Below are 25613 nucleotides of genomic sequence, written 5' to 3' on the forward strand. Positions count from 1 at the left end.
TTTGAGGAGAGTGGTCCCGGGTTCGAATCCGGCCAGCTCCTTGCATGCTTTCCATCTTTGCTGGGTTGAGTGTCGAGTTAGCAACTTGTAAAAAAAAACACAGACAAAAATGCTAAAGAAACAGCAAGGCTACCGCCTGATGCGCCACAAGGCTCAGAAAGAAACAACAATCCAAGTATTTTTTAAAAAAAAACAAAAACTCCACAAAGTTCCTGAATAATGCAATAAAAAAAAATACAGTATTAAGGCAAAAAAAATCAAGTGCTGGAAAACACCATAGGCATGTTACCATAGCAACAACACCCTGTGTTCAGGCAATACAACACCTTCCCACAGCAATAGCACAATGTGTTTGGGTAGTACAAGACATAACCACAGCACTGCACACTATCCCTTCAGCACAATACACAACTCCAGCTACTGCATTGTTATTCATAACTACCAAATCATTTTCCAGTTTTGATCAGCTTTGGGGTGCAACGGTAACATCGCAGCCAGCACGACACTATGGCAGCTCGGGGCATTGGAGTTCAGAGTTCAAATCCAGCGCCGCCTGTAAGGAGTTTGTACGTTCTCCCCGTAACAGCCTGGATTTCCTGTAGGTGCTTCAGTTTCCACCCACAGTCCAAAGTACCACCAGTTAGTAGGGTCATTGTTCACTGGAAGCTGTCCAGTGATTGGGCTACTATTACATAGGTGGGTTACTGGGATAGATAGATGCCAAGTTCAGAGCTATTTTATATTCCAAGGCCATAATTAGCCAAGAACAATCATGCTCAAGATCATGATTGCCCTCGTCATACAACACTGCACTAATGATGGTGTTGATAACAATGATGGGTCTGCACATGGTTTCTATCCCTCCAACCCACAACTGTTAACATTTAGTCAAAAGTTCAAAGTAATTTTATTCTCAAAGTACATATGAAAGCATATACAACCCTGAGATTCATTTTCTTGCAGGCATTCACAGTAAATACAAAGAAATGCAATAGAATCAATGAAAGAGTACACAAAAAAGAGACGAAAAACCAATATGCGAACGACAACAAACTGCAAATACAAAAAAAGATTTTTTTAGAAATGATAATCATAAATAAATAAGCAATAACTGTCAAGAGCGTGAGATGAAGAGTCCTTGAAAACCGGTCCATAGGTTGTGGGAACAATTCAGTGTTGGGGTGAGTGAAGTTATCCCCCCAGTTCAGGAGCCTGATAGTTGACATGTAGTAACTGTTCCTGAACCTACTGGTGTAGGTCCTGCGTTTTCTGTACCTCCTTCCTGAAGACAGCAGCATAAAGATAACATGGCCTAGATGGTGGGGGTCCTTGATGATGGATGTTGCTTTTCTGTGACAGCACTCCATGTAGATGTGCTCAGTGGTGGGGAGGGATTAACCAGTGATGGACTAGACTACATCCACTATATTTTGTAGGTGCTTCTGTTAGAGGCAATGATATTTCCATACCAGGCCATGATACAGACAGTCCATATACACTCCACCACACATCCATAGAATTTTGTCAAAAATTTTAGATGACATGTTGATTCTTCACAAATGCCTAAGAGAGTAGAGATACTGCCATGCTTTCTTTTGCTTCTGCCTACCTGTCACCCATAGTTCAGTCCCTCCCCACCTACATCCAGGATACATACCATGCCCTCCACCTCTTCAATAACTTCCAGTTCCCCGGTCCCGACTGCTTCATTTTCACTATGGATGTCCAATCCTTATACACCTCTATTCCCCATCAAGAAGGCCTCAAAGCCCTCCGCTACTTTCTGGATAATAGACCTCACCAGTTCCCCACCACCACTACCCTCCTCCAGTTGGCAGAACTGGTACTCACACTTAATAACTTGTCTCTTGGCTCTTCCCACTTTCTTCAGACCAAGGGTGTAGCTATGGGCACTCGCATGGGCCCCAGCTATGCCTGCCTCTTCATTGGTTATGTGGAACAGTCTATGCTCCAAACCTATTCTGGTACTACTCCCCAATTTTTCCTTCGCTACGTTGACGACTACATTGGTGCTGCTTCCTGCACCCATGCTGAGCTCGTCAATTTCATCGACTTTACTTCAAACTTCCACCCAGCCCTCAAATTCACTTGGTCTATCTCGGACACTTCTCTCCCCCTTCTCGATCTCTCGGTCTCCATCTCTGGAGACAGACTGTCCACTGACATCTTCTACAAGCCCACTGACTCTCATAACTACCTCGACTATACCCCTCCCCACCCCACCACATGCAAAAATGCCATTCCCTATACCCAGTTCCTCTGTCTCCGTGGCAACTGCTCCCAGGATGAGGCTTTCCATTCCAGGACATCTCAAATGTCCTCTTTCTTTAAGGATCGTGGTTTCCCTTCTGCCGTTATCAATGATGCCCTCACCCGCAACTCCTCCATTTCCCACACTTCGGCCCTCACCCCATCCTCCCACAACCACAACAGGGACAGAGTTCCCTTTGTCCTCACCTACCACCCCACCAGCCTCCGGATCCAGCACATTATCCTCCACAACTTCCACCACTTTCACCAGGACCCCACCACTAAGCACAACTTTCCCTCTCCGCTTTCCGCAGGGATCGGTCCCTCCGCAACTCTCTGATCCACACGTCCCTCCCCACGGATCTCCCACCCAGCACTTATCCCTGAAAGCGTAAGTGCTACACCTGTCCCTACACCTCCTCTCTTGCCACCATTCAGGGCCCCAAACAGTCCTTCCAGGTGAGGCAACACTTCACTTGTGAGTCTGTTGGGGTCATCTATTGCATCCCGTGCTCCCGGTGCGGCCTCCTGTACATCGGTGAGACCCGATGCAGATTGGGGGACCGCTTCGTCGAGCACTTCCGCTCCAGCCGCCATAACAGACAGGATCTCCCGATAGCTACCCACTTCAACTCTGCTTCCCATTCCCTTTCGGATATGTCCATACATGGCCTCCTCTACTGTCATGATGAGGCTAAACTCAGGTTGGAGGAGCAACACCTCATATACCGTCTTCCAGCCTCTTGGTATGAACATAGAATTCTTCAACTTCCGGTAATTCCCTCTCCCTCCCTTCCCCCATCCCTATTTCACTCTGTCCCCTCCCCCACCCTTTTATCTTTCCCCTTACTGGTTTTTCACCTGGAACCTACCAGCCTTCTCCTTCCCACCCTCCCCCCACCTTCTTTATTGGGCCTCTGCCCCTTCCCTCTACAGTCCTGGCGAAGGGTTCCGGCCCGAAACATTGACTGATCATTTCCACGGATGCTGCCCGACCCGCTGAGTTCCTCCAGCATGTTGTGAGTGTTGCTTTGACCCCAGCATCTGCAGAGTATTTTGTGTCCCATATAATTGAAGCCTGCTTGAAATAGTTGGGTACCTCAGACTCCCGAAGCAAGAGGTTAAAGATCTCAGTGAACACTCCAGCCAGTTGATCAGTACAGGGCTTCAGTACTTGGCCAGATACCCCATCTGGGCTGAATGCTTTCCATGGGTTTACTGTACTGAAGGATGCTCTCATGTCACGAAAGAGACTGAAACCACAAGGTTATTGGGGCATGTGAACATTCGTGAAGGTGCCTTCATGCTTTGATGGTCAGAGCTAGTATAAAAGACAGACAGAGCTCATCCGAGAGCAAAACCCTGTCGTCACTTTTCACTTTGGTTTCACTTTGTAGGAAGTGATAGCATTCAAGCCCTACCACAGCTGTTAAGCATTCCTCAGTGATTCAAGCTTGGTCCAGAATTGCCACTTCACATGTGACTTGGCATTCCAGAGGTTGTATCTGCACCTCTGGCATTTCGGTCTGTCAGCCAGTAAAATACAACTGATCTTACCCTCAGCAGACCGCAGATCTCTTGGTTCATCCAGGGCTTCAGGGTGAGGAAGACCCTGAATGATTTTGTGGGGTCTCACTTGTCTGCAATTGTTTTTATAAAGTCCATGGCAACTGTGATGTATTCATTCAGACCCTCAGATGAGTCCTTGAACACGGCCCTGTCCAACTCAAAGCAATACCGTAGCCGCAACCTCTGCCTCCTGCGACCACCTCTATTGTCCTAATCTCTGAAGTCTTGCTCTTTAACCTCTGCCCGTATGCAGATAGGAGGAGGACAGTCATTTTGAAAGCTCTGGGCAAAACATGAATGGATCACTAATTGCATTCCACACTAGTAAAGAGATAAAAGAATCTTTAGCTGCCTAGCCAGAGGATGAGAGTACAAACTTCAGGAAGTGAGATTACCTGCTTGAAGAACTGGAGTGAAATAGAATGACTTCATTTTTCTTACTCGCACAATATCTCCACAGTTACATAATAATGAATAATTAATGACAAAATAGCTCCCAAAATCATACTTTTGTTCTAGGATACTTATTCTCCATTTTATTTATTAAAAGAATAGTTTATTCAAAAGCAAGGAGGGAAATGATTTGATTATCCCTTATGGTTTCAGAACATCTTGAAGCACTTTATAACCAAGCTTTTTTTTTAAAAGAAGAGCGCACATAGTTGCTTAGTTGGAAATGCAACTATTAATTTGATTTGCCCTAAGCAAGATCCTTCAAGCATCAGTGAGCTAAGTAATTGTTTTGGTGATGTTGGTTGAGTGACATTGAGTTTCCTGCAATCAAGTGACACCACTTCATTTCCTGAAGCCTTTCTAACATTTACAAGACAAAAATGTAATGGAATATCACCCATCTGCTTGAGCAAAAAAAAATTATATAAATCAAACTACCCATCACAAAGCTGCTTGCTTGAATTCACCTTCATTAGCATTCACTCTCCGCAGTACCTGCACATCGTGTACAATCTCCGACTCCCCAAAATTACTCTACAGCATTTCTCAAGCCAGCTGAATGGACAAGGATAGTAGGAATAAGGGAACAACTCCCAAGTTTTCTTACAGGCTACCTTCCATCTATTCTGGGAAGTGTGTTGTTATTCGTCACTGTCACTGGCCAAGATCTAGACCTTCATTCCCAACAATACTTTTGAAGTAATTTCAGCATGACCAGCAGCTATTCAAAAACAAAGGTCCTTCCTTCTTTCTCAGACTGCAGTGGCACAGCTGGTTGAGGTACTGCCTAACCCAGGTTTGATCCTAACCTCCAGTGCGGACCGTGTGGGAGTTTGTGTGTTGTCTGTGTAACCACGCAGGTTTCCCCAGGTACTCCAGCTTCCTCTCAGGTCACAAGGATGTGCAGCCTGGGAGGTTAATTTGATATTGTAAATTGTCCCTGGTGTATGGGTGAGAGGTAGAATCAGGGGACAATTAATGAGAATGTGGAGAGGGGAAAAAAATGAAAAAAGTAGAAATTGTAAATGGATTAGTGTCAAAATAATATATTTGGGAGTTTAGTGGTCAGCAGGGCTGGAGGGCTGAAATTCTCTTTCCCTGTTGTGTCACTCTGCAACATTTATGGATGAACTGTAAATTATGTCCATCATGAATTGGCAAGTTATGCAAATGAACAAAAATATCTGATTAATCTCAAGTTTTCCTCCCTGTTGTCATATTACAGAAATGAAAACCATTTTCCTATCCAAGTTCATCCATCAAGATGGACTCTCATGTCCCCATTAATATTTGCCGTTGGATCCAGAATTTTTACCTCCAAACAGAAGTCTGCTCTCTCTACAATCTTAAGTCAAGAGGAATGTACTGATATCAGACTGAAATGTAACTCTCAGGAGTTAGAACCTCTGGCTCCTTCTCCAATTTTACCATTGTCCTGTTTGCTAACCTCTCTGCCAATTGAACCTTGCCTTTCACCAGCCCAGTTCCATCACCTTTTAACTGTTCATTGTCTTCATTTTTACATTGGGCCCAATTTCTGTTTTCCACATTAGCATTTTTTTCCTCTACAGCCTCTCAGAACCAGCAATATATTGATCTGGGAAGCAATCTAAACAACCAGCTTTTGAGATCTCCTTTGATGGCTCATAGTTACTTTGTGTTAAAGATTTCTATATGGATTCTGCCTTTGGAATAATTTCACATGTGAACAGGGGAAGACGGATGCCAGGCAAAGGTACAGGTCTCCGAGGGCCATGTTGAACTGGACTGAAGAGCAATATCAGGCACAATGATATTGAATACTGGGGTAGGCCTGGGGCCTGAAAGCCTACTGCTGCTCCTATTCTGAGGTGTTCATGTATATAGAACCCCTTCAGTGTATGCAACCATTTAATTAGACTACAACTGACCTGCATTTGAATCAACTACCATTTTGTGCCTTGTGTCTTGATAGACATCACAAAAAGGCTCTTCAATCCTCGCTCTTGAATATCTCAAATAATCCAACATCCAAAACCCTCCACTAGCCAGGGTTCACTCCTACTTCAGGTACTGTCTGTGTGTGGGTTTGCCCTGGGTCCTCGTTTCCTTCCAAATCCCAAAAGAAATGCAGGTTGGTAGGTTAATTGCCCCATTCATTTCCTTGTGCAGGTGGGTGGTAAACGAATTAGGTGAGAGTTGGCGGGCAGGTGAGAGTTAATAAATTATAGGGGAATGGTGGTGATGTGATCGCGCTGAGAACTACCAAAGATTCAAGGAACTTTATGAACCCCTTCTGTTTCCTAAGATCATCTTTATGGTAAGCATATTCCACATTTCTGTTACCCTTTGGGTTAAACATTCAAATTATGCAAATTTAATTTTAAGTTATTTTATTTTGTATTTCTTCCACTGGTAGAAATCCTATCCCACTACAAAATCATTTTGAAGTCCTCAATAAAATTACCTTTCAACATTCTAATCTCAAGAGAATGTAAACCAAGTTCATGCAACTGCTCCGCAGAAACAACCCCCAAGATCCACAGCGTTTTTGTAAAACTACAGGGTGTCCGCCTTTGAAGCCGATAATATTGCTGCACAGCAGTGCTGAACACTCCAGAGGGAATTTGCCAAGAACTTGTTCAAATGAAGCATACCCTCCTCCTATTGATGTTGATGTTCCTGAGGTAGCTTTGTGCATTCAAGCTTTCTGATAGAATCCCAACCTACGCTGTCTTCCCTTCCCATCTTTCCAAAATCTTTACTGGTTATGGGAAGTGTGCTTCAGGTCTTTAAAAGCTTTTCCATTTAGACTACAGAACATACTCCCTAGAGTCTCATGTACATAAATGGTACATACATGAATCGGGAGAGTGAGCTTTTTTGCTCATTGCCCGATTTAGGTTTTTTTCTGTATATCAAGAGATTGGCCAAGAACACTAATACAGCACCCATTTACTGCACCAAAATGAAGAGAATTTCAATTTCTAGGCTGAAACTTATGACAATTCATATCACAAAACCTTTTGAGGTTACGAGCAAAAGGGCAAGCAATCGAGATGAGTACTTAGCCCAGGCTTATTCACCCTGGGGCAACCTTCTGCTGCCAGTTTATTGACATGATTATGCCATCCAATACTAACTGTGCTGCTAAGTACATTAGACTAAACAGGGAAGGAAGTGTTAATTCAGTCATGCGCTCCAGGGTGGCGAAATGTTTTTGAGAGCATGGGCTTAGATTGGCGATAAATCTTCTAATAATTCTCTTGCATACTAGAGTAAATTTTGAGCATAGATCATCACTGATTAATGAATTAGTAACAATATTTATCATATTTAAGGAATAGATTAACCCTGTTGTTTATGTTTTCATTGTTTTACTATTAATAAATTACAGAGACTGAAATAAATGAAGCATTTTAAAACATTCAAAAATTATTCTTAATCTTTTGTAAGACAATTAAACAATAATAATGACAAAATATTATTGTAACCACTTACCACTAAGTACTAATATGTACTGTATACCAGGCCACTAAGGATTTCAAAACGTCTCATCCAACATCATGTGTTCTGGCACCAAGTCGGTGTGAAACTTTTCCCATAAAAATATCTTACTGCTCTCGAGATGTAAAAAAAAATCATTCACCACTTCATTTGGCAGTACTGATGATCATTATGCATCTTTTTATTATGAGTGAGTTTTAAATAACCGAGTGGCACTGCATGCCAACAAAATTTTTGTGCATGCCTTTTTGGGCATGTGTACTATAGGCTCCCCAGACCATTCTGTGCGGCTGGTTATTAACCGATACCCCTGATAACAATATCCTCACAGCCCTAATCCTCCATCAGACATCTTATTGCCCCTTCAAGCTGCAGATGTGCACAGTCGATTCTTACATTCCTTCCCACTGTCATTAACTCCAGTCTTGCAGCCTTCTCTTTTCAGTTAGTGAAACTGGACAGGCAGTGAAACAAGAGCTAGAAGAGACCAAAGGTGAAGACAATCTAATGTGGCCAGCCAACTGGAAGGATAGTCACTGGACATTAACTAAAGGATGGAACTGCACATAAGGGGTTACCAAAGGTCTGCTGCTAGGGCAGGAGTAGAAGGATGTCCTGCTGCTAAGATAGCACAAGACCAGAGATGCTCGATGATTTTACAAAGATATCTAAACTGCAAATCAAGACCCAATCACAGGCCATGTTATAGGCATTCTGAAGCAATCTAGGAATTGAGAGCATTTGTGGCTTCCCTTACACAAAGTTATGAAGGATATGCTTGGGATGTGTCCCAGTAAATGAGGATTTTAGACCACTGGGGATGCAGTATATTCAGTAGTGCCCGATAGTGGGTTGTGTCTGGCATTTAAAGAATGGGCAAAACAGTCCTTGTGTTGCCTTGTATCTGCAGGTTTGGATGGAATACATTACACACCATGGTATCAAGCTCCACTCTACTGCAGACATGTCTTGGTGTATACAGGATCTCTTCCAATAGAACCATAGTGAACACAGCCTCCTGCTAAATATTCCTAGTTAAAGATGGTTCCAAAAAACTAATGTGCAATAGCTCAATTATACCAGTTCAGTCACCACTTTGGTTGAGAGGGGAATTAACTAAGCATCTCCATATTGACAGATTTCATCTGTGTCATCATGTGCAGCCTTCAAGGAAAACAATGACTTACTATGACTTACCCCATAGTGGTGGGGTGGAGATGCACCTCTACCAAAGGTATAAGGTGCTCCTTCTCTCCGCTAGCCTATGGGTCACCCTTGGGCAAGGTGTAACTCACTGATCCTGGAATGGTACCACAGCATAAAAGCCGGGACCAACAGGCTCTGGGACAGCTACTTCCACCAGGCCATCAGACTGATTCTCATGCTGATTTGAGTGTATTCTACGTTACATTGACTGTTCTATTTATAATAAATTACTACGATTGCCCATTGCACATTTAGACAGAGACGTAACGTAAAGATTTTTACTCCTCATGTACGTGAAGGATGTAAGAAATAAAGTCAATTCAATTCACATGAAGCCGTAGGAGCAGGTGATGGATGGTCGTATGAGTAGCTGATGCATATCACAAGTTCTGGCTATGCAACCACTGACACCAGGTAGACAATCTCCGAAGAGTACTGATAATGGCTGGGGTCACCCATCTAGTAAAGACACTGCCCAGAAGGCAGCAATAGCAAACCAGTTCTGTAGAAAAATTTGCCAAGAGCGATCGTGGCAGACATCCCACCTCTCCCGGAACTTCCGGGAGTCTCCCTGTATTAATAGTGGCTCCCTGATGCCTGAAAAGTTATATACCATATCTGGGAAATGAGAGAGAGAGAGAGACAGAGACAGAGACAGAGACAGAGAGAAAAAAAACACGCCATGGCAGTGTTCCAAAAAAAGATATAAAACATACGTCACCCCAGACTACACTAAAGTGCACCCCTGCCTAATAGGGGTCAAAATAATGACAGTGCTGCTCGCTGCACTGTTTGAAACAGTGACTTTTCTATTGCCCATGGTGGGTTAAATGACTGTTGAGGTGAGTTTAACAGGTGTCATTCGTTCATTAGCATAGCTAACGCTATTTAAACTAGCTGGCTAGCTGCTAAGGAGATTCTCCATTGCAGACATCCCACCTCTCCTGGAAGTCTCCCATAAATTGATGGTGCTACGTCCCTGAAATGAGTTTTTGCAGGGTGGGATGTCTGTCATGGTCCTGGAAAGACCACGATTGCCCATATCATATGGCAGGGCGCATAATGATGATGATCCCATAGTGCCATTTTAACTAACCTAAAGGCCAAGTTATGAAAAAGAAATGATAATGGTTGTACTAAGGCATTCTGTGGAGGAAGCCCTTACTCTGCATCTCACCTAAACAAAATATAACTTGTACCACAACATTGACTCTGATGAGAAAAATGGTGTTTCATTCTTAGCAACAACATCCAGTGGCGTACAAAGTTAAAACAAAGAAAAAATCCCCTGAAAATATATTATATTGATTTTGAATTGATATTTGTTCCAAATTGACTTCTAGAAGGGACATTACAGAAATATATTATAGGCATTACTATATATGCATTTTGAATTAATTTTACATATATACAGTACCATGCAAAATATACACACACTCACCCCTAAGGTTTTTGTACAGTGTTGTCATATTAATTGAAAGGTACTTTTAATTAAATTTTGCACATTATGGGAAGATTTGATTCACATCATCTCTACCATATGGCCATACAAATTGCGAGCAAATTATTATAATTTTGCAGATATTTAATATATAGATCTATGAAATACTAGCCTATACCAGTCTTGATACATGGTCTCAGCCTGAAGCATCAACCATCCTTCTGCCTCTATCTGATCTGATCTGCTGAGGTCTTCCAGCAGTTTTATTTTCCTCCAGATTACAGTATTTTCAGTGTGTTTCCACAAAGCAGCACCATGGTGCTAAAGTCATTGTAAAAGCTTTATTATCTTAAAACTCATGTTAATCACACCCAGGCTACCATTTATCTGCTTGCACAGTGATGTAAACTAGCAGTTAACTATCTTTTGGACACTTTCTAAACATGGTCAAATCCATCATTTGATGAGACAGGATATGATACAAATCATGATTCAATAAGTTGAATCATGATTTGTGTCACTTAATTCAATTGTGCAAAGAACTACCATCCCCCTGTACAAAATAAGCCCATCTCTCTTCAACCTGTTTACAGAAGAAAGCATCTACCCAACATCATAGCTCTTACATAGCACTTAGTAGCCTGTCAATTTATCTTAAAAGACCTGCCAGTCCTGATGAAGGGTCTCGGCCTGAAATGTCGACTGTACTCTTTTCCATAGATGCTGCCCGGCCTGCTGAGTTCCTCCAGCATTGTGTGTGTCCTACCCACACAGCGTCCTGCTCAGGAAGAATTTGTCCCTGTTTTTTTTTTGTTGGCACGTGGCCAAGTGGTTAGGGCGTCTGTCTAGTGATCTGAAGGTCACTCATTCGAGCCTCAGCTGTGGCAGCGTGTTTGTGTCCTTGAGCAAGGCACCTAACCACACATTGCTCTAGTGTCTGTGTGAGGAGTGGTGCCCACACAGACTTCCAATTTTTTTTTTTAAATTTCAAAATATACTTTATTCAAAAATAAAATTATATACAATAAACCATTCAATAACTTTCCATCCTTTACATATGTTTCCATTATAGTCAGTACATGTCCATACTTATGGCCGCCCACATGGCACTCCAGTTGTTCACCTTACCATATCATTGTTGAGGGGTATACTCCCGGTCACCCGACCCCTCTCACTCCCACGGGTGGGGAAACCTATACCGTGGTCCTTCCCCACTGGGCCCTTGCGGTGGCTGCACCAAGTTTCAGTGCGTCCCTCAGCACGTACTCCTGCAGCCGAGAATGTGCCAGTCGGCAGCATTCTCCCACGGACATCTCCATGTGCTGGTAGATCATCAAGTTTTGGGCCGACCAAAGAGCATCTTTCACCGAGTTGATGATCTGCCAGCAGCACCGGATGTTGGTCTCCGTGTGCGTCCCCAGGAGCAGCCCGTAGATCAGAGAGTCCTCTGTTACGCAGTTGCCCAGTTTGCGACTTGTAAGGCATGAAAATTCCCGACACAGGCCTCTGATGGTCTGAGTCGACGTTCCCTCCTTTTTTTACCCTCACTTTTCACTAAAAGTGAGGGCAAATGTTTGAAATAAAGAGCTCTCCAGCACAATGAGCAACTATGAGTTATTTACGGACACTAATAAATTACATATTATTCAAAGTCAGTGACAAAAATAATATTTAAACCAGCTCATTAGCACCCCAACTACACATGGCTACAGAGGCATCTGATTTGTGATTTTGCATATCGGGCCTTGTTTATGGCAATCCTACTAGAATCCCTGAGAATACTGTCCCTGAAAACCTGTGGAATTTCAGTCAGCCTCAGCCTACTGAAGGGAAGGAATGAGAATGGATTGAACACTGGGATGCTCAGGTGAAAAGTGTTACATGCCACCCAAATAATTTAGGGCAGATTCTGCTTTGGGGTGATAATCCCAGAAAGCGAAGGTACTCAGGTCAGAGCCTCTCAACAGACAGCAGCACCATACTTTGCTCAAATCCACAGTCAAACTGTGAATGGATGAGCGTCTATGAGCATTTCGAGTTGGCGCAGGTGCCAGGGTGAATCACAAAAAGGCAAGGCCATGTTCCTTCACAACTGTTCCAAGAGGTTTTTTGTTCCATTCACCAAGAGGCCCCACATCCCAACCATACTGGGGAGCTGATTCAACGGAGTCAGACCATTCCACGCAGAACTAGGTGGAGGGTATAGACAATGTAAAGAAAAGGTTAGTGATTTCAAGGGGGCACTTACAGATATTTGTTCTATTCAGCTGCTTAACAATCACTTCATGTTTTCTATCCAGTTGTGATTAGACACTATGATGGTTAGTCTTGTGGAAGTACATCAGAGACCTTTCCTTGTCCCCTTCCATTTTCTCATCTCCATATTGTTTCTTGCCAGCACCAAACACAATTGCAGCTTTAATGTGTACATTGAGAACATTCAGCTCTACCTCATCATCTCTTCCCAAACTCTTCTAATACTGCTAAATTGTTTCACTCCTTCCCCAACACCTGCTACTGGCTAGGCCTCTGTCTTCTGTCCCAATCAGAAACTCCATTCCCTTACCACTGTCTGCATCTCTCTGGCAGCTGTCCTACACTGAATGAACCTTTACAAAATTCTGAGTTGAGCTTCCAACTTAACATCATTAGTATCAGGATGACTGTTGATTTTCACCTCTGGTAGAGACGCCGACTCCAGCCCTGTATCAATGTATCGCCTGCATAAATTTCAAACACATCTTCAGTACCAGCCAGATTACCTAGAGCAATAGTGTGGAAATCAAAGCAGCTTTGGACTCCACAAATGCTGTTGCACATTCAAAAGAGATGGTGACAAATGCTTGACTAGGACTTGAAACTTCATCTGGAAATGCCGACTTCTGACCCAAGCTCAAATTCTTTCATTTCTTCATACTGATCCTAACTGCCTTTTTGGTTCATGTAATCCTGACTGCTGTTGTAGCTCCTCCGTTATAAAATAGGTAGATAACTTAAAGGTTGAATTGGAAGTAGGCTGACAGAAATAAAATAAAAAATGTTTTTTTTTAGCTTTCTAAATTTTATGCTATATTCTTTTTAATTCTAAAGTAACACATCAGATGGAATCTCACAATGCATACCAGATGACAAAAAATACTGGAATCTGCTCCCTGTAATAATGTTCAGGGAAAATCCTTTGGATGGCCTGATGCTAGGAATATTTAAATAGGTTCACTTTGTAGATACCCCCATTAAGATTATGTTAGGAAACATGGAGTTTGATTATGGTGCAAATATTGAAAAACAGCAGCAATAACACAAACAACTCAGCCCATCAAAAATATTGGAGAATTAAGTACACAGCTTGCTTGTCACAAGCAGCTCTTCAAGATACACATCTTGTGACATATAGTATTTCTCTGTGTGTTTAAAAGCAAAGAGCAAAATGCACAAAAATTAATTTTGACACTTCCTGTGAAGATTATGGTAGTTTCATTTGCATGAATCTGATGGACTTCATTAAATCCCAATAATACCAGCACATTTAGAATTTCAGGCACTTTATATTCCCCAAGATGTCCATACTAAAAGTTTCAATGCAAATCATACTCTTAAAAATCACACTTATCATTAATGTAGTGCCAGCAGACTGGAAGAGGATGCTGGAAAAATCCCCCATAGAATACAGAAATTCCTTTTACTATTCATCTGCCTGTTAGTTCTCTGCCACTCAATTATTTTTGTGCAGAATACAAGGATTCTAACAGGTATGGGATATGATGGACAGAGAGCTGCTTCACTGCATTCTAAACCTTTACTTTATCTTGTTTACCATTTACCTCATTACTAGAGATGGAGTATACCTTGAAGAAACTTATCTCCTGTTATCTTTGTTTTTGAATGTAATCCTGAAAAAACCTGATACAGATTACAGTATGTAAGGTGCACTGAGACACGACCCCGTTAGCATTGTGTAACGGGATCAGATACATGTTCCCCTTGACGTGATTTATTGGTTTCAATTACATTTTTTTTTCTGCGGAATTGCATCTTACTGATTCTAAAGTTCATCCCAATTTATTTGTGAATTGTTTAACTACAATGGGTCCTGCCGGACTAAAGCTCAGGCCATTAAAGTGCATTTAAAAGTTGTGGCTTAGGTGTTTATGATCAGACCTTGCATTTAACCACCAAGATTAGTCGTCTTTTCAAACTTACTGAGAGGTACTATGCTTTTAATGAAATCTCTGAAAGGCCATTGTGTTCGTGATTAAAATCACTGAATTGTACATCTGAGCCATAATGCACAGTCCTGTGGCCGTTCCCCAAACACCAAAGGATTGGAAAGGATGAAGGTAAATCACCATAGGATGGGTTCACCATACCAAGTAATATCACGCTGATTTCTGAAGCGGAACACAGATATAGTTGTGACTGAAGCTACCTCTGACAACACAGGCAGGGCATAATCTGATTTTTTTTTCCCTTTGGAAGTGTTCAAGATTAGAGACAATCAATGATTTGAGTTTTTTTTCTAATCAGTGGATAGATGCACACTGTAATTGTGAACAAACAAAATCTTGGTTGGGAATAGTACTTTTGCCACTAATTCAAGAAGGTGTTTCTATGACAGATGTGTTAAAGGCCTTAAGGGACCACACCTGATATATTTTAACGTGTTCTCTCTCTATCATTGCATCAAAAATAGATTTTTCATCACATTGTAATTTTCCAGATAATGTAAATGCATTAAACAGACATCAGATTAATCTGCTCTGCATAAAGCATTTTGGGATATCTTTGAAGGACAAGAGCTGATTGAAGTATTGCTGTGCCATTTTCTATGTCCACAGCCAGGATACTACAATTCACCACAAAATCTTTATGTTAACGATGGTAGAGTTCCTTCCCAAAGTGATTAGAAATGTTTGCAGATAGTTTGGGGAAGAAACTTGGTCACAGTTGTGATACATCAAGAGTAGAATAGCCAACACTGTAATACACACCATGGACAAGTCATGAAAGGGTATTAGTGTCATTTGAGATATTATTTAAATAATTCATCATTCCCTGGATTAGAGGCAAAAACCAAAGCCTACTGATTATAATACCATTCATCTTTAACTTCACTCATCCTGGCCCTGAGCCAAATGAAAGAATTAATATTTAATTCCTTCCACCTAGGCACTATACATAGAGAGGGTGTAGAAGACACATTCAGTAATGCATCTCAGTTTCTTGAAAAACTCTCTTCCACACTTTCTTCAAACTGAAAGCTCTCTTCCTTATATTCTACTCAGCCTCACCCACAAATACTCTTATAACTTTCTTCTGTACTCTTTCCCCACTCACCAGTCCTGACTCCAGTTGTCTGGCCATGATCTAGCTGCCTCTCCTCCAGCAACCCCACCCTGACTCCTCATTTTAATTCCAGGATTTTAACCCAGATCTTGGCCACCCCTCTAATCTCTCATTTTATGACCGTATCTACTTGAAAAGTCCCTACATAGACCCATGGAATGGTTATCATTAGAAAAGGACATCTTGGAGTCCACTCTAGTGCCACCTTTCCCCTTAGGAATATCTCCACATAAAGACCCTTTGGAAATCGCGATCTTCAATCTTTCCATATTGAACCCGAGTAGCTCATATATCTTGAGGAAATTTACAGTATACCAAATGCTACTAATTGAACAACAGCGGGGGAATTATAAATTAGCCGTCAGCGAACCATCTAATTTTCGTTATTTTCTAAATGCATCCGTTATATACCTCAACAATGAAGGGTGTATGTTTTTTTTTGCAATACAACGCCAATTGATATTGAAGTAACACTTGATCACCACCGTGGCTGTACTCGGTTAGCTGTCTTGCAGCCACGAGGTGGGGGGGGGGTGGAGAGAGATCACGTGAAACCGCGGTACTTTGCGAAGCTGCGTGATGAAGGCTGAATGAAATGGTGCACTTACACTGTCAGGGTAGAGGACAGGCAGAGGTAACATCAGAAGGGGGATCAAGATGACCAGCAACAGTTTCCGGGCTCTCCAGATGTTCCTCAGCATCCCCATAGTGTCTTAAGTAGCAAATCTTCAGGCTTTACTGAACGAAGGAACTTCTCATTGGAGGCACGTGATGAAAGCTGGTCCCTGAGGTGGATGTGCTTCGAGTTAGGAAACCTTTCCAAGGTGATGATATCCGATTTTTCTGTCAGTTGTCTAAAGATGTTTGTTATTAGTAGTTCCACTCTAATACCCAGTGTCTCTAGTTTGGGGATAATTCCTCGATGTCTTCTTGCCAGATTGTTGCCCTGTTTTACGCTGTGTCGCTCAAGCCCGAAAGCAACGTGCTCCCGTGCTTGAATTTCCTCCGTGAAGCTTCAGAGCCGGTACCGGGTGTTCTCTCTCGTATCTCTTTCGCTGCGATCAATTGGAAAACCGCCGATAACTTTCTTCAAGTAGATGGTGATGTGGTAGGAAACTGCAACTTTTTTTTCCCTCTGTCTGTCCTTTACCCTGACCCTATTCCTAACTCTACCCTTAAAACTTCTCAAAACTTTTCGCTTTTTATCAAAAGTTAATTTCAGCCTTGGCAAGACACCGCCCACTAGCGGGGAATCCCCGCCAATCAGTGCATGACAAACTCCTCTTGTTTCCAATCAGGCCGTAGCCCTCGCTTGCAGATCTCCGCCCAAAGGTTTGTGTAATGTCCGAGCTACTCAGGTGATCCGCAGGGATTTGCGCTCCCAGTGCAGAGTTAATACCCCTGCCCTTTAACCCCAGTGTGTGCCCAGACCAAAACCTGTTACAGAACTTGGATCGCTTGTTTATTTGCTTGCTGTCCTGGATAGCTTAAAAAGATACTAGAGATAACGAATGGTAAGAATTGACTGCAAATCTTATGAACTAAGTATACCGCAGATATGGATGGAGATATTACTTAAAGTTTGCTGTATTTAATAATACAACTTGAAGCTATTCGGAATTTATAGGCAGGATGATGTCGCATCGGGTGTTCCACCCAGAACGGCAATCATACTACGAAGGTGGACAACTCCGTGGGTATTATTAATTAAATCATATACCGTGAATTCCGAATAGATGTCCAAGTCAACTAACTTCTTCAATTTTCACATGCAAAAACAAACTGGATATCTGAAAATGGAAATGTCCTGAAATTACATATAATGTAGACGTGAGGTCGTAATATTTAAAAATCGGGGCTCCTCTTTTCAGGTGAGCTACGCAGAACATATTTCATATCAACCTTCGCAATTTCTTTATAAAGAACATGTAGAGTTTCTGTTTGTGTCTTGCTTTACAGAGCCATTGGATATTGTTTAAAAGGATGTTCACCAGCAGCCAAGAAAGCTTCAGAAGTTGAAGCGTGAATTGTCTGTCCATTCGCTTTCAGCCCGCTCCCGCTGTCAGCTCCTTTCAGGAAAAGGAATAAAATTGTTTCCAATGCACATAGTTCCCCTCCATGGCAGGCTGTGCCACCCTCTGCTCAGTATGGAGGACAGCATAAGGACCTTGCTGAAAATGATTCTTGAAAGAAAAATAAAGTCTTGGTTTAAAGAACACGTTTTGTGTCCCATTTATAACATGCCAGGGCTAAGGATTAAACTGTTCACGTGAGCTTCTGCTGTAATATGGGAAACATAGTGTCCATTTCTGCACAGCAAGATCACACAAATAGCATTGAAATAATGATAGACACAAGAGGTTCTGCAAATGCTGGAGATCTTGAGCAACAATTGGAATTTCGGAGCGGGTTGGACAACATCTATGGAGGGGAATGAATAGTCGCCTGTTCATTTCCCTTCATAGAAGCTGTCTGCTCCAGCGTTGTGTGTGTGCGTTAATAATAGTTAATCTATTTAGTAATGATGATTAATATGGATGAGGACACCAGAGCTACCTCTCCTCTTGTGCTTTGAAAGACTGTTACGATTCTTTTTATGACTGAATGAGTAATGGTAAGCTTTGGTTTAATATCACATCTAAAACTCTGCATATTTGCATGGCAGCACCCAGTTAGTACTGCACTGGAGTATCTGCTTAGATTTCCCCCAACAACCAACACCTGCCAGTACCTACAGCCTCTTGTGCCTCCACCCAATGTCTCTGTAACATTATCAGATGGGAGGCCAGCAGCCTCCTCCACGCCGACCAACACCCTCTCCACTGTGCCAAGGCTGACACCTTGCTGATGTCCACTGAGGAAGGTGCCTACTTTGAGCTAAATCATATAACACAATGGTAGCAAAAGGAAGCACAGATCCAGATAAAAGTTTCGATAGAGGATGGAGCAAATAAAGACAGGGGTGAGGAAGGGATGTCAGGAAAATGCAACAAGTTTCGGAACTTCATTGGGCATTTAAACTGCAATTCAAGATATGTCCATTCATGCAACTCCAGAAAAAGCTGGTGCTATGCTCTTAAAAATTGGATGTGTTGAATGTTCAAAATTGAAAACGGATCAACCATTCCAGTTAGCCCCCACCCCACCTCCCTCTGTCTATTACCTCAGTCACTGCACTGCCCTGTAAGCACTTCAAACCACTGATAATGCTGTTTACATTGTAAATACATGCTGCTGTTTACAGTATGGATTTATGCACATTTTATTCCATATCTGTACTCCAACCTCAGACTTTATATAATTCTTTATTCTTTATAATTGTTGAATGCTGCTTTTGATGCATGTCATGCCAACACACAACAAATTCCTAATACATGTGAACATAAATGGTGAATAAAGTTGATCTTAGCACTTTTTATTTTTCTTGGTAAAACTCCCCCACATGATGGTAGTCTAATGCACCATCTTGCTGCTTTGAGATTTTCTGCTCTAAACAATTACTTAATGGACAACAATACTTCAATCACCCCATTTCTTAAAACAACAACATGTTTTGTAAAGGGACACCACTCAGACTGCACTCTGTGGCCTCACTGTAACCTTTGACCTCTTTGTGATCTTAGGGACAAGCCCACACATTGGATTGCTGAGCACAGTGAAATCACTCACCTCAGGGTCATTCCAGATCTCCATCTCATCTCAATGTCTGTTGCTCAGTGCTGCATTAGGAACTTCAAGATTGTTTAAGATTGCTTAAATTTAAAGATTCTTGATCATTGCAGGGTCAATGAGGGAAGAGTGGATTCAAGATTCAAGGTTGTCCAATGTCATTTCCAGTACACAAGTGTAAAGGAAAACAAAATATTTGTTACTCCAGATCTGAAGCAGCACAAAAAAAACACAATAAACAAACATAATAAAAAATAATGCTATAAATACATTAGGTAGTTTTTATACCAAGGTTGATTGTACATGCATAAAGTGACACTAGGTATGGGGGTGTTTGTACAAAAGGTGACTGTCAGGATATTATGAAGTCATGGTGGAGGTGTTGATCAGCCTTAATGTAAGCAGAATAAAATAATTATTACTCTGGATCTGATGTAGCACAAAATACAATAGAAAACACACAAATGTAAATACGTAAGATAGCTTATATATATTAATTGTACCACTCTATTGAAGACCAGTCACTCCCTCCAACAAGCAATCAAGTCCTTGTCAAACGCAGCAGAAGAAAGCGGCAATTGGATTTGGATTAAAAGGAAAGACAACAACTGGGCTGCAAGATGAAGACAGGAGGGTATGGAACTGAGGGGGGTGTATCTGGGACACCAGGTAGCACCGTTGAGCCCTCTAGAGACGTCGTGGGCTTATCAACGAAAGGTTAAAGAAGGAGGGTGCCCACCTGATAATCCCGATGATGTACCTACCCTCCCTCCTTGTCACCACTCCAAACCCACTGCCAACATCGAGAGTGCCAACTTACCATAGGGATTGAAACATCAAGTCCTAGTAGCTCTACTGTCCATAAAGTGATGCTAGGCTTGTTAATAGGTGACTGATAGGAAATAAAAAAGTAGTGGTGGAGTTAGTGGGTGGAGCTGTTGATTAGCCTTATTGCTTGGGGAAAGTAACTGTTCTTGAGTCTGGTGGTCCTGGCATGGATGTTACTTTGCCCCCTCCCTGACGGGAATGGGACAAACAGTCCATGAGCAGGGTGGGTGAGATCCTTCATGATATCATTGTCCTTTCTCCTGTACCTTTCTGTATCTATTTCATTGGTGAAGGGTAGACTGATTTGGGCGATTTTGACTACCCATTGTAGAGTTTTACTGTCGACCGCAGTGCAGTTTCCATACCTGCAGTGATGCAACTTGTTAGGATGCTCTCTCCTATGCATCTGTAGAAGGTTGTGAGTGCATAGTCCAGCTCTCTTCAGACTCCCCAAAAGGTAGAAGCATTGGCAAGCTTTCATGATTTTGTTGGTTGTGCTCTGGGACCACGAGATGTGCAGTCCCGGAAGTATGAAACTGCACGTCATTTGCAGTGCTGTGCTGCTGATGTATAAGGGGTGTGAGTGGTTCCAGTTCTCCTGAAGTCAATAACCATATACTTTGTCTTGTTGACATTGAGGAAGGGGTTATTTGCCTGGCACCAGATACTGAGCTCTTCCTCCTCCTCTCTGCAGGCCATCTCATCAATGCTGGTGATGAGTTCCACCACTGTCATGTCACTAGTGAACTTGACAGTGTGATTATTTGGATGTTTGACCATGCAGTCATATGTGAGCAGAGTGTACAGTAATGGGCTTAGCACATAGCCCTGGGGGGACACCTGAGTTGAGGATGATGGGGAGGGAGGAGCGGTTGTGCACCCTGACTGTATGAGATCTGTGTGTTAAGAAGTCCGACACTCAGTTGCAGAGTGGTGCTGTTAGACTGAGAGGTAGGAGTTTGTTCACCTAGGTCTGTGGGACAATAGTGTTGAATGTCGAACTGAAGTCCATAAAAAGCATTCTGACATAAGTGTCCTTGTTTTCTAGGTGTGTCAGGGCCAGGTGCATGACAGATGCTATGGCATCAGTCACGTTCAATTTCAAATTGTTACAAGGATTTCCCCCTTAGTAACAATGGTAAGAGAGGCACAGAGAGATTCTGTAATTACTGACATGTACCTTTATTGTCTCAACAGAAGATCCCATGAATTTACACAACCACGTTCCAGTGTGTACACCTCCTGAGTTTTCCTGCCCCTACATGAACAGTCAAATAATAGAAAAGGTAGTACTCTGAAAAGGAATCTATACTGGCCATATGTCTCTCATAGTCCTGATCTAATCTCCACATGCCCATGGAGTATTCAACATCTGCGATGGCTGGTCTCTGGAGAGCTGTGGCTACTTTGCATTCAAAGCCTCTTTTATATTCATTCTTTACCAGTTCAAATGTTGCATTTCAGTGTAATTGGCAATGGACCATGTGACTGATCTGTAACATCTCCTTATTGGCTCTAGTCCAAGCCAGCATCCAGTTATTGCCCTTCTTCCACAAATGACAACTGGTAATTTTATGGTTCTTTGTTCTACATCATTTACCAAATCACTAACCATCTCAAATCTCTCAAGTCAAACACAGATCCCACCTTGCACAAATTTACATGATATATCTAACCAAAGAACACCTCACAAATAACTTCTCATTTAGAAATTATCTCTAGTCCAGTAGATTACCAGGAGCATCACTGTGTTTACTTTAAGACACTGATTCAACCAAGCTACAGCAGTTCACAAAATGGAGGATGCAGAGTAACTTAACAAAATGGCAGCCTCTATTCCTTTGACCTCATACAAGAACAAAGACAATTGTTCTGTCTGCTTCCACTGTCCTTGATTCATTCAAATTCACTGACTTGTAGACTGTAGATCTTTCTGGCCAACATCTCCCTCTTGATCTAAATATATTTATCTTGGGATCATTATTCACCTCTCGTTCTGCTGACTACCCATAGGATTGCCATGAATCCCCAGCAGGTATGCTACATGTACATTATATTAAAGATAAAGTTAACAAAGTTCAAGATAAAATTTATTGTCATTCAACGGTATACATGTATACTGCTAAATGAAACAGTGGTCATCCAGACCAAGGTGAACTTCACAGTACATGCAATTACACACAATATGTAAGGTAATATTACCACAAATAAATTAATAAATAATAAGGTATATTTATGACACATGTCAAAACGTGAACACTGTATGCTACCTGTGCTTCATACATGATGTGGAGAGTGGTTCTGTCGGTAATCATATTGGTGAATGTCCAGTATGGTAAGAATGGAGTTTTTGATAAGTGTTTTTGATCAATGCTGTTCAAAGCATTCTGTGATGATTGGTGTCAGTGCGACTGGGTTGTTGTTTAGTGTTGAAGATGTAGTGTTCTTTGGTACAGGGATGATCATGACTGATTTGAAGCATGTGGGAACGGCAGTCTAGATTGAGTGAAGTATTGAAGGTGTCTGTGAAGACGTCAGTGAGCTGGTGTGCACACTTCCAAAGTACTCAACCTGGGATGTTGCCTGGCCCCGCAGCATTATGGAGTTAACTCTCTACAAGGTCCTTTTCACGTCTGCTGCTGTTACAGAGAGTGGCTGCTCACCTCGAAGGATGTAATTTTCATGGCTGGCATTATGTTGCTTGTTTCAAAAGTTGTTTAGAGTTTAAGTGGGAGGTGCCACTGGTACAGTTGGTGCAGCTTTTCCTTGCATAGTCAGTATACCCTTTTTGCATAGCTGCATATGCAGAGGACCTTTATTGGACAGGTGTTCCTGGATTTTTTTTGTGCATAGGCACTCTTTGTCCTCTTGATGTCTAAGATGAGGTTTTCCTTGACTGTTCTAGAAGCTGCTGTCTCCAGATTTGACAACAATTCCCTGGGCTTTTAGTAAGGAGTGCATTTGTGGGTTCAGCCAGGGCTTCCAGTTGGGCTGTGAGTTGACTGTTTTTAAGAGACCAACATCATCTGCACACCTGCAGATGTAGCTGGTGACCAATGAGGCTTATTCCTTGAGATCTGTGTCTTCTCTTTTTGTAGTGGTTTCCTTGAACGTCTGCTAGTTAGTCCAGTCAAAATGGTCCTGAAGAATAGAGGTTGCCTCAGTAGGCCATACAGTGATGTTTCTCTTGACTGGTTTCTCCATTTTCAACAGCAGTTGGTATGCTGGAATTAACGTTATGGAGATGTAGTCAGAACGCCATGATGAGGGTGTGCAGTGGCTATAAAAGTACCACATCAGTTTGTATAAACATGGTCTAAATTTTCCTTCAGTACCCTAGGAGCAAGCAGCAGAAGCTTTCCCATACATAGGCTGTACTTATCTCCTTAGAGAGATTTCCTGATAACTTCATTGCCGTTAGTGCTGTATCCCTAGAGAGTATCCACAAGTCCCATGAATTTGCAACAAACCCCTCATGGGAGATGTTACTCTTCAGGCTCATTGGAACTCTCTCCCAACAATACAGCATCCATTTGTTCAGCATTAATTCTCTCCTCTCAGTATAAGAGTATTGCTTGTGATATGTCCCTTTAAGTACCAGCTCCAGAGATCATATATAGGTAAATGAAGAACGTGGAGGGCAATACTTTGGATCTTTTGATCATAATTCCATTAATTCCAAGACATTTATGGAATAGGATAGGTCTGGTACTTGGGCTGAGCTTCTAAATTGGAGAAAAGACAATTTTCATGGCATCTGTAATACATAGTCTAGGTTAGATTGTTTTCTGACAAAGGGATGCTTAGTATCTGGTTATCTTTAAAAGCAAAATATTGAGAGTACAATGTTTATATGTTCCTGTTAGATAAAAAGGTAAGGCTAGCGGTTTAGGGAACCTTGGTTTTTGAGGTCTGTTGAGGCCCTGGTTAAAAAGAAAGTCAGTATGATTTCTGTAAAAATAAATCTTGCCTGACAAATCTGTTGGAGGACTTTGAGGAAGTAACAAGCAGGGTGAACAAAGGAGAGGCAGTGGATGTCATTTACTTGGATTTCCAGAAGGCATTTGATAAGGTGCTTAACAAGATAAAATCCAATGGTATTACAGGAAAGATACTAGCATGGATAGAGGAATGGCTGACAGCCAGGAGAGAGCGAGTGGGAATAAAGGGGGCCTTTTCTGGTTGGCTGCCAGTGATTAGTGTTGTTCCTCAGGGGTCAGTACTGGGACTGCTACTTTTCACATTGCTTGTCAATGATTTTGATTATAGAATTGATAGCTTTGTAGCAAAGTTTGCGGATGATACGAAGATAGGTGGAGGGGTAGGTAGTGCCAAAGAAGCAATGTGATTGCAGCAGGGCTTAGGCAAATTGGAAGAATGGGCAAAAAAGTGACAGATGGAATACATTGTTGGGAAATGTACAATAATGCATTTTGGTAAAAGGAACGATAGTGCAGATTATTATCTAAATGGGGAGAAAGTTCAAACATTAGAGGCGCAGAGAGACTGAGAGGTCCTCGTGCAAGACTCCCAGAGGGTTAATTTACAGGTTGAGTCAGTGGTAAAGAAGGCAAATGCAACGTTGGCATTATTTCAAGGGGAATAGAATATAAAAGCAAGGAGAAATAGTCAGGCCACACTTGGAGTATTGTCAACAGTTTTGGGCCCCATTTCTCAGAAAGGCTATGTTGTTATTGGAGAGAGTCCAGAGGATGTTCATGAGGATGATTCTGGGAATGAAGGGGTTAACATATGAGGAACGCTTGGCAGCTCTGGGCCTGTACTCATTGGAATTTAGAAAAATGTGAGAGGAGATCTCATTGAAACCTACCGAAAATTGGAAGGACTAGATAGGGTGGATGTAGACAGGATGTTTCCTATGGTGGGGTTATTGAAAACTAGAGGGCACAGCCTCAAAATTGAGGGGTGTACTTTTAGAACAGAGGTAAGGAGGAATTTTATTTAGCCAGAGAGTAGTGAATCTGTGGAATGCTCTGCCACAGACTTCGGTAGAGGCCATGTCCGTGGGTATATTTAAGGCAGAAGTTGATAGTTTCCTGATTGGTCAGGGCTTCAAAGTATATGTTGAGAAGGGTGGTGTATGGGATTGAGTGCGATCCAGGATCAGAGAGAAGTCGACTGTAAAGCCCGCCCACAGAGAAAACTGATAGATCTACTTAGCACAAAGAGAGACCAATCTGGATGCTCTCTCTGTCACTCTGTCACTATGTTTGTCACTTTCTCTCTCTCTGCCTCTCTCTCTATTGCCCTCTCACTCGCTCGCTCACTCTCAAAAAAAATCGATTTTCGGGATATTGTATGTAAATCATTTCATCGTATCTGGTGT

The 25613-nt window shown here is 42.1% G+C and overlaps 1 protein-coding gene across 1 annotated transcript in view; it reads right to left on the bottom strand.

Annotated features, from left to right (window-relative positions):
* The window catches only part of LOC134351590 (solute carrier family 13 member 4-like), an 89111-nt gene extending 72178 nt beyond the window's left edge, over positions 1 to 16933 (bottom strand). The window contains exon 1 of the mRNA XM_063057951.1: positions 16378 to 16933. Coding sequence (XP_062914021.1) covers positions 16378 to 16476 — 99 coding nt within the window. The 5' untranslated portion in view covers positions 16477 to 16933. The remainder of the gene's footprint in view (positions 1 to 16377) is intronic.
* Between the last annotated feature and the right edge of the window lie 8680 nt (positions 16934 to 25613).

This window comes from Mobula hypostoma, chromosome 9 (genome assembly GCF_963921235.1).
Source record: "Mobula hypostoma chromosome 9, sMobHyp1.1, whole genome shotgun sequence".
Taxonomy (NCBI): Eukaryota; Metazoa; Chordata; class Chondrichthyes; order Myliobatiformes; family Myliobatidae; genus Mobula; species Mobula hypostoma.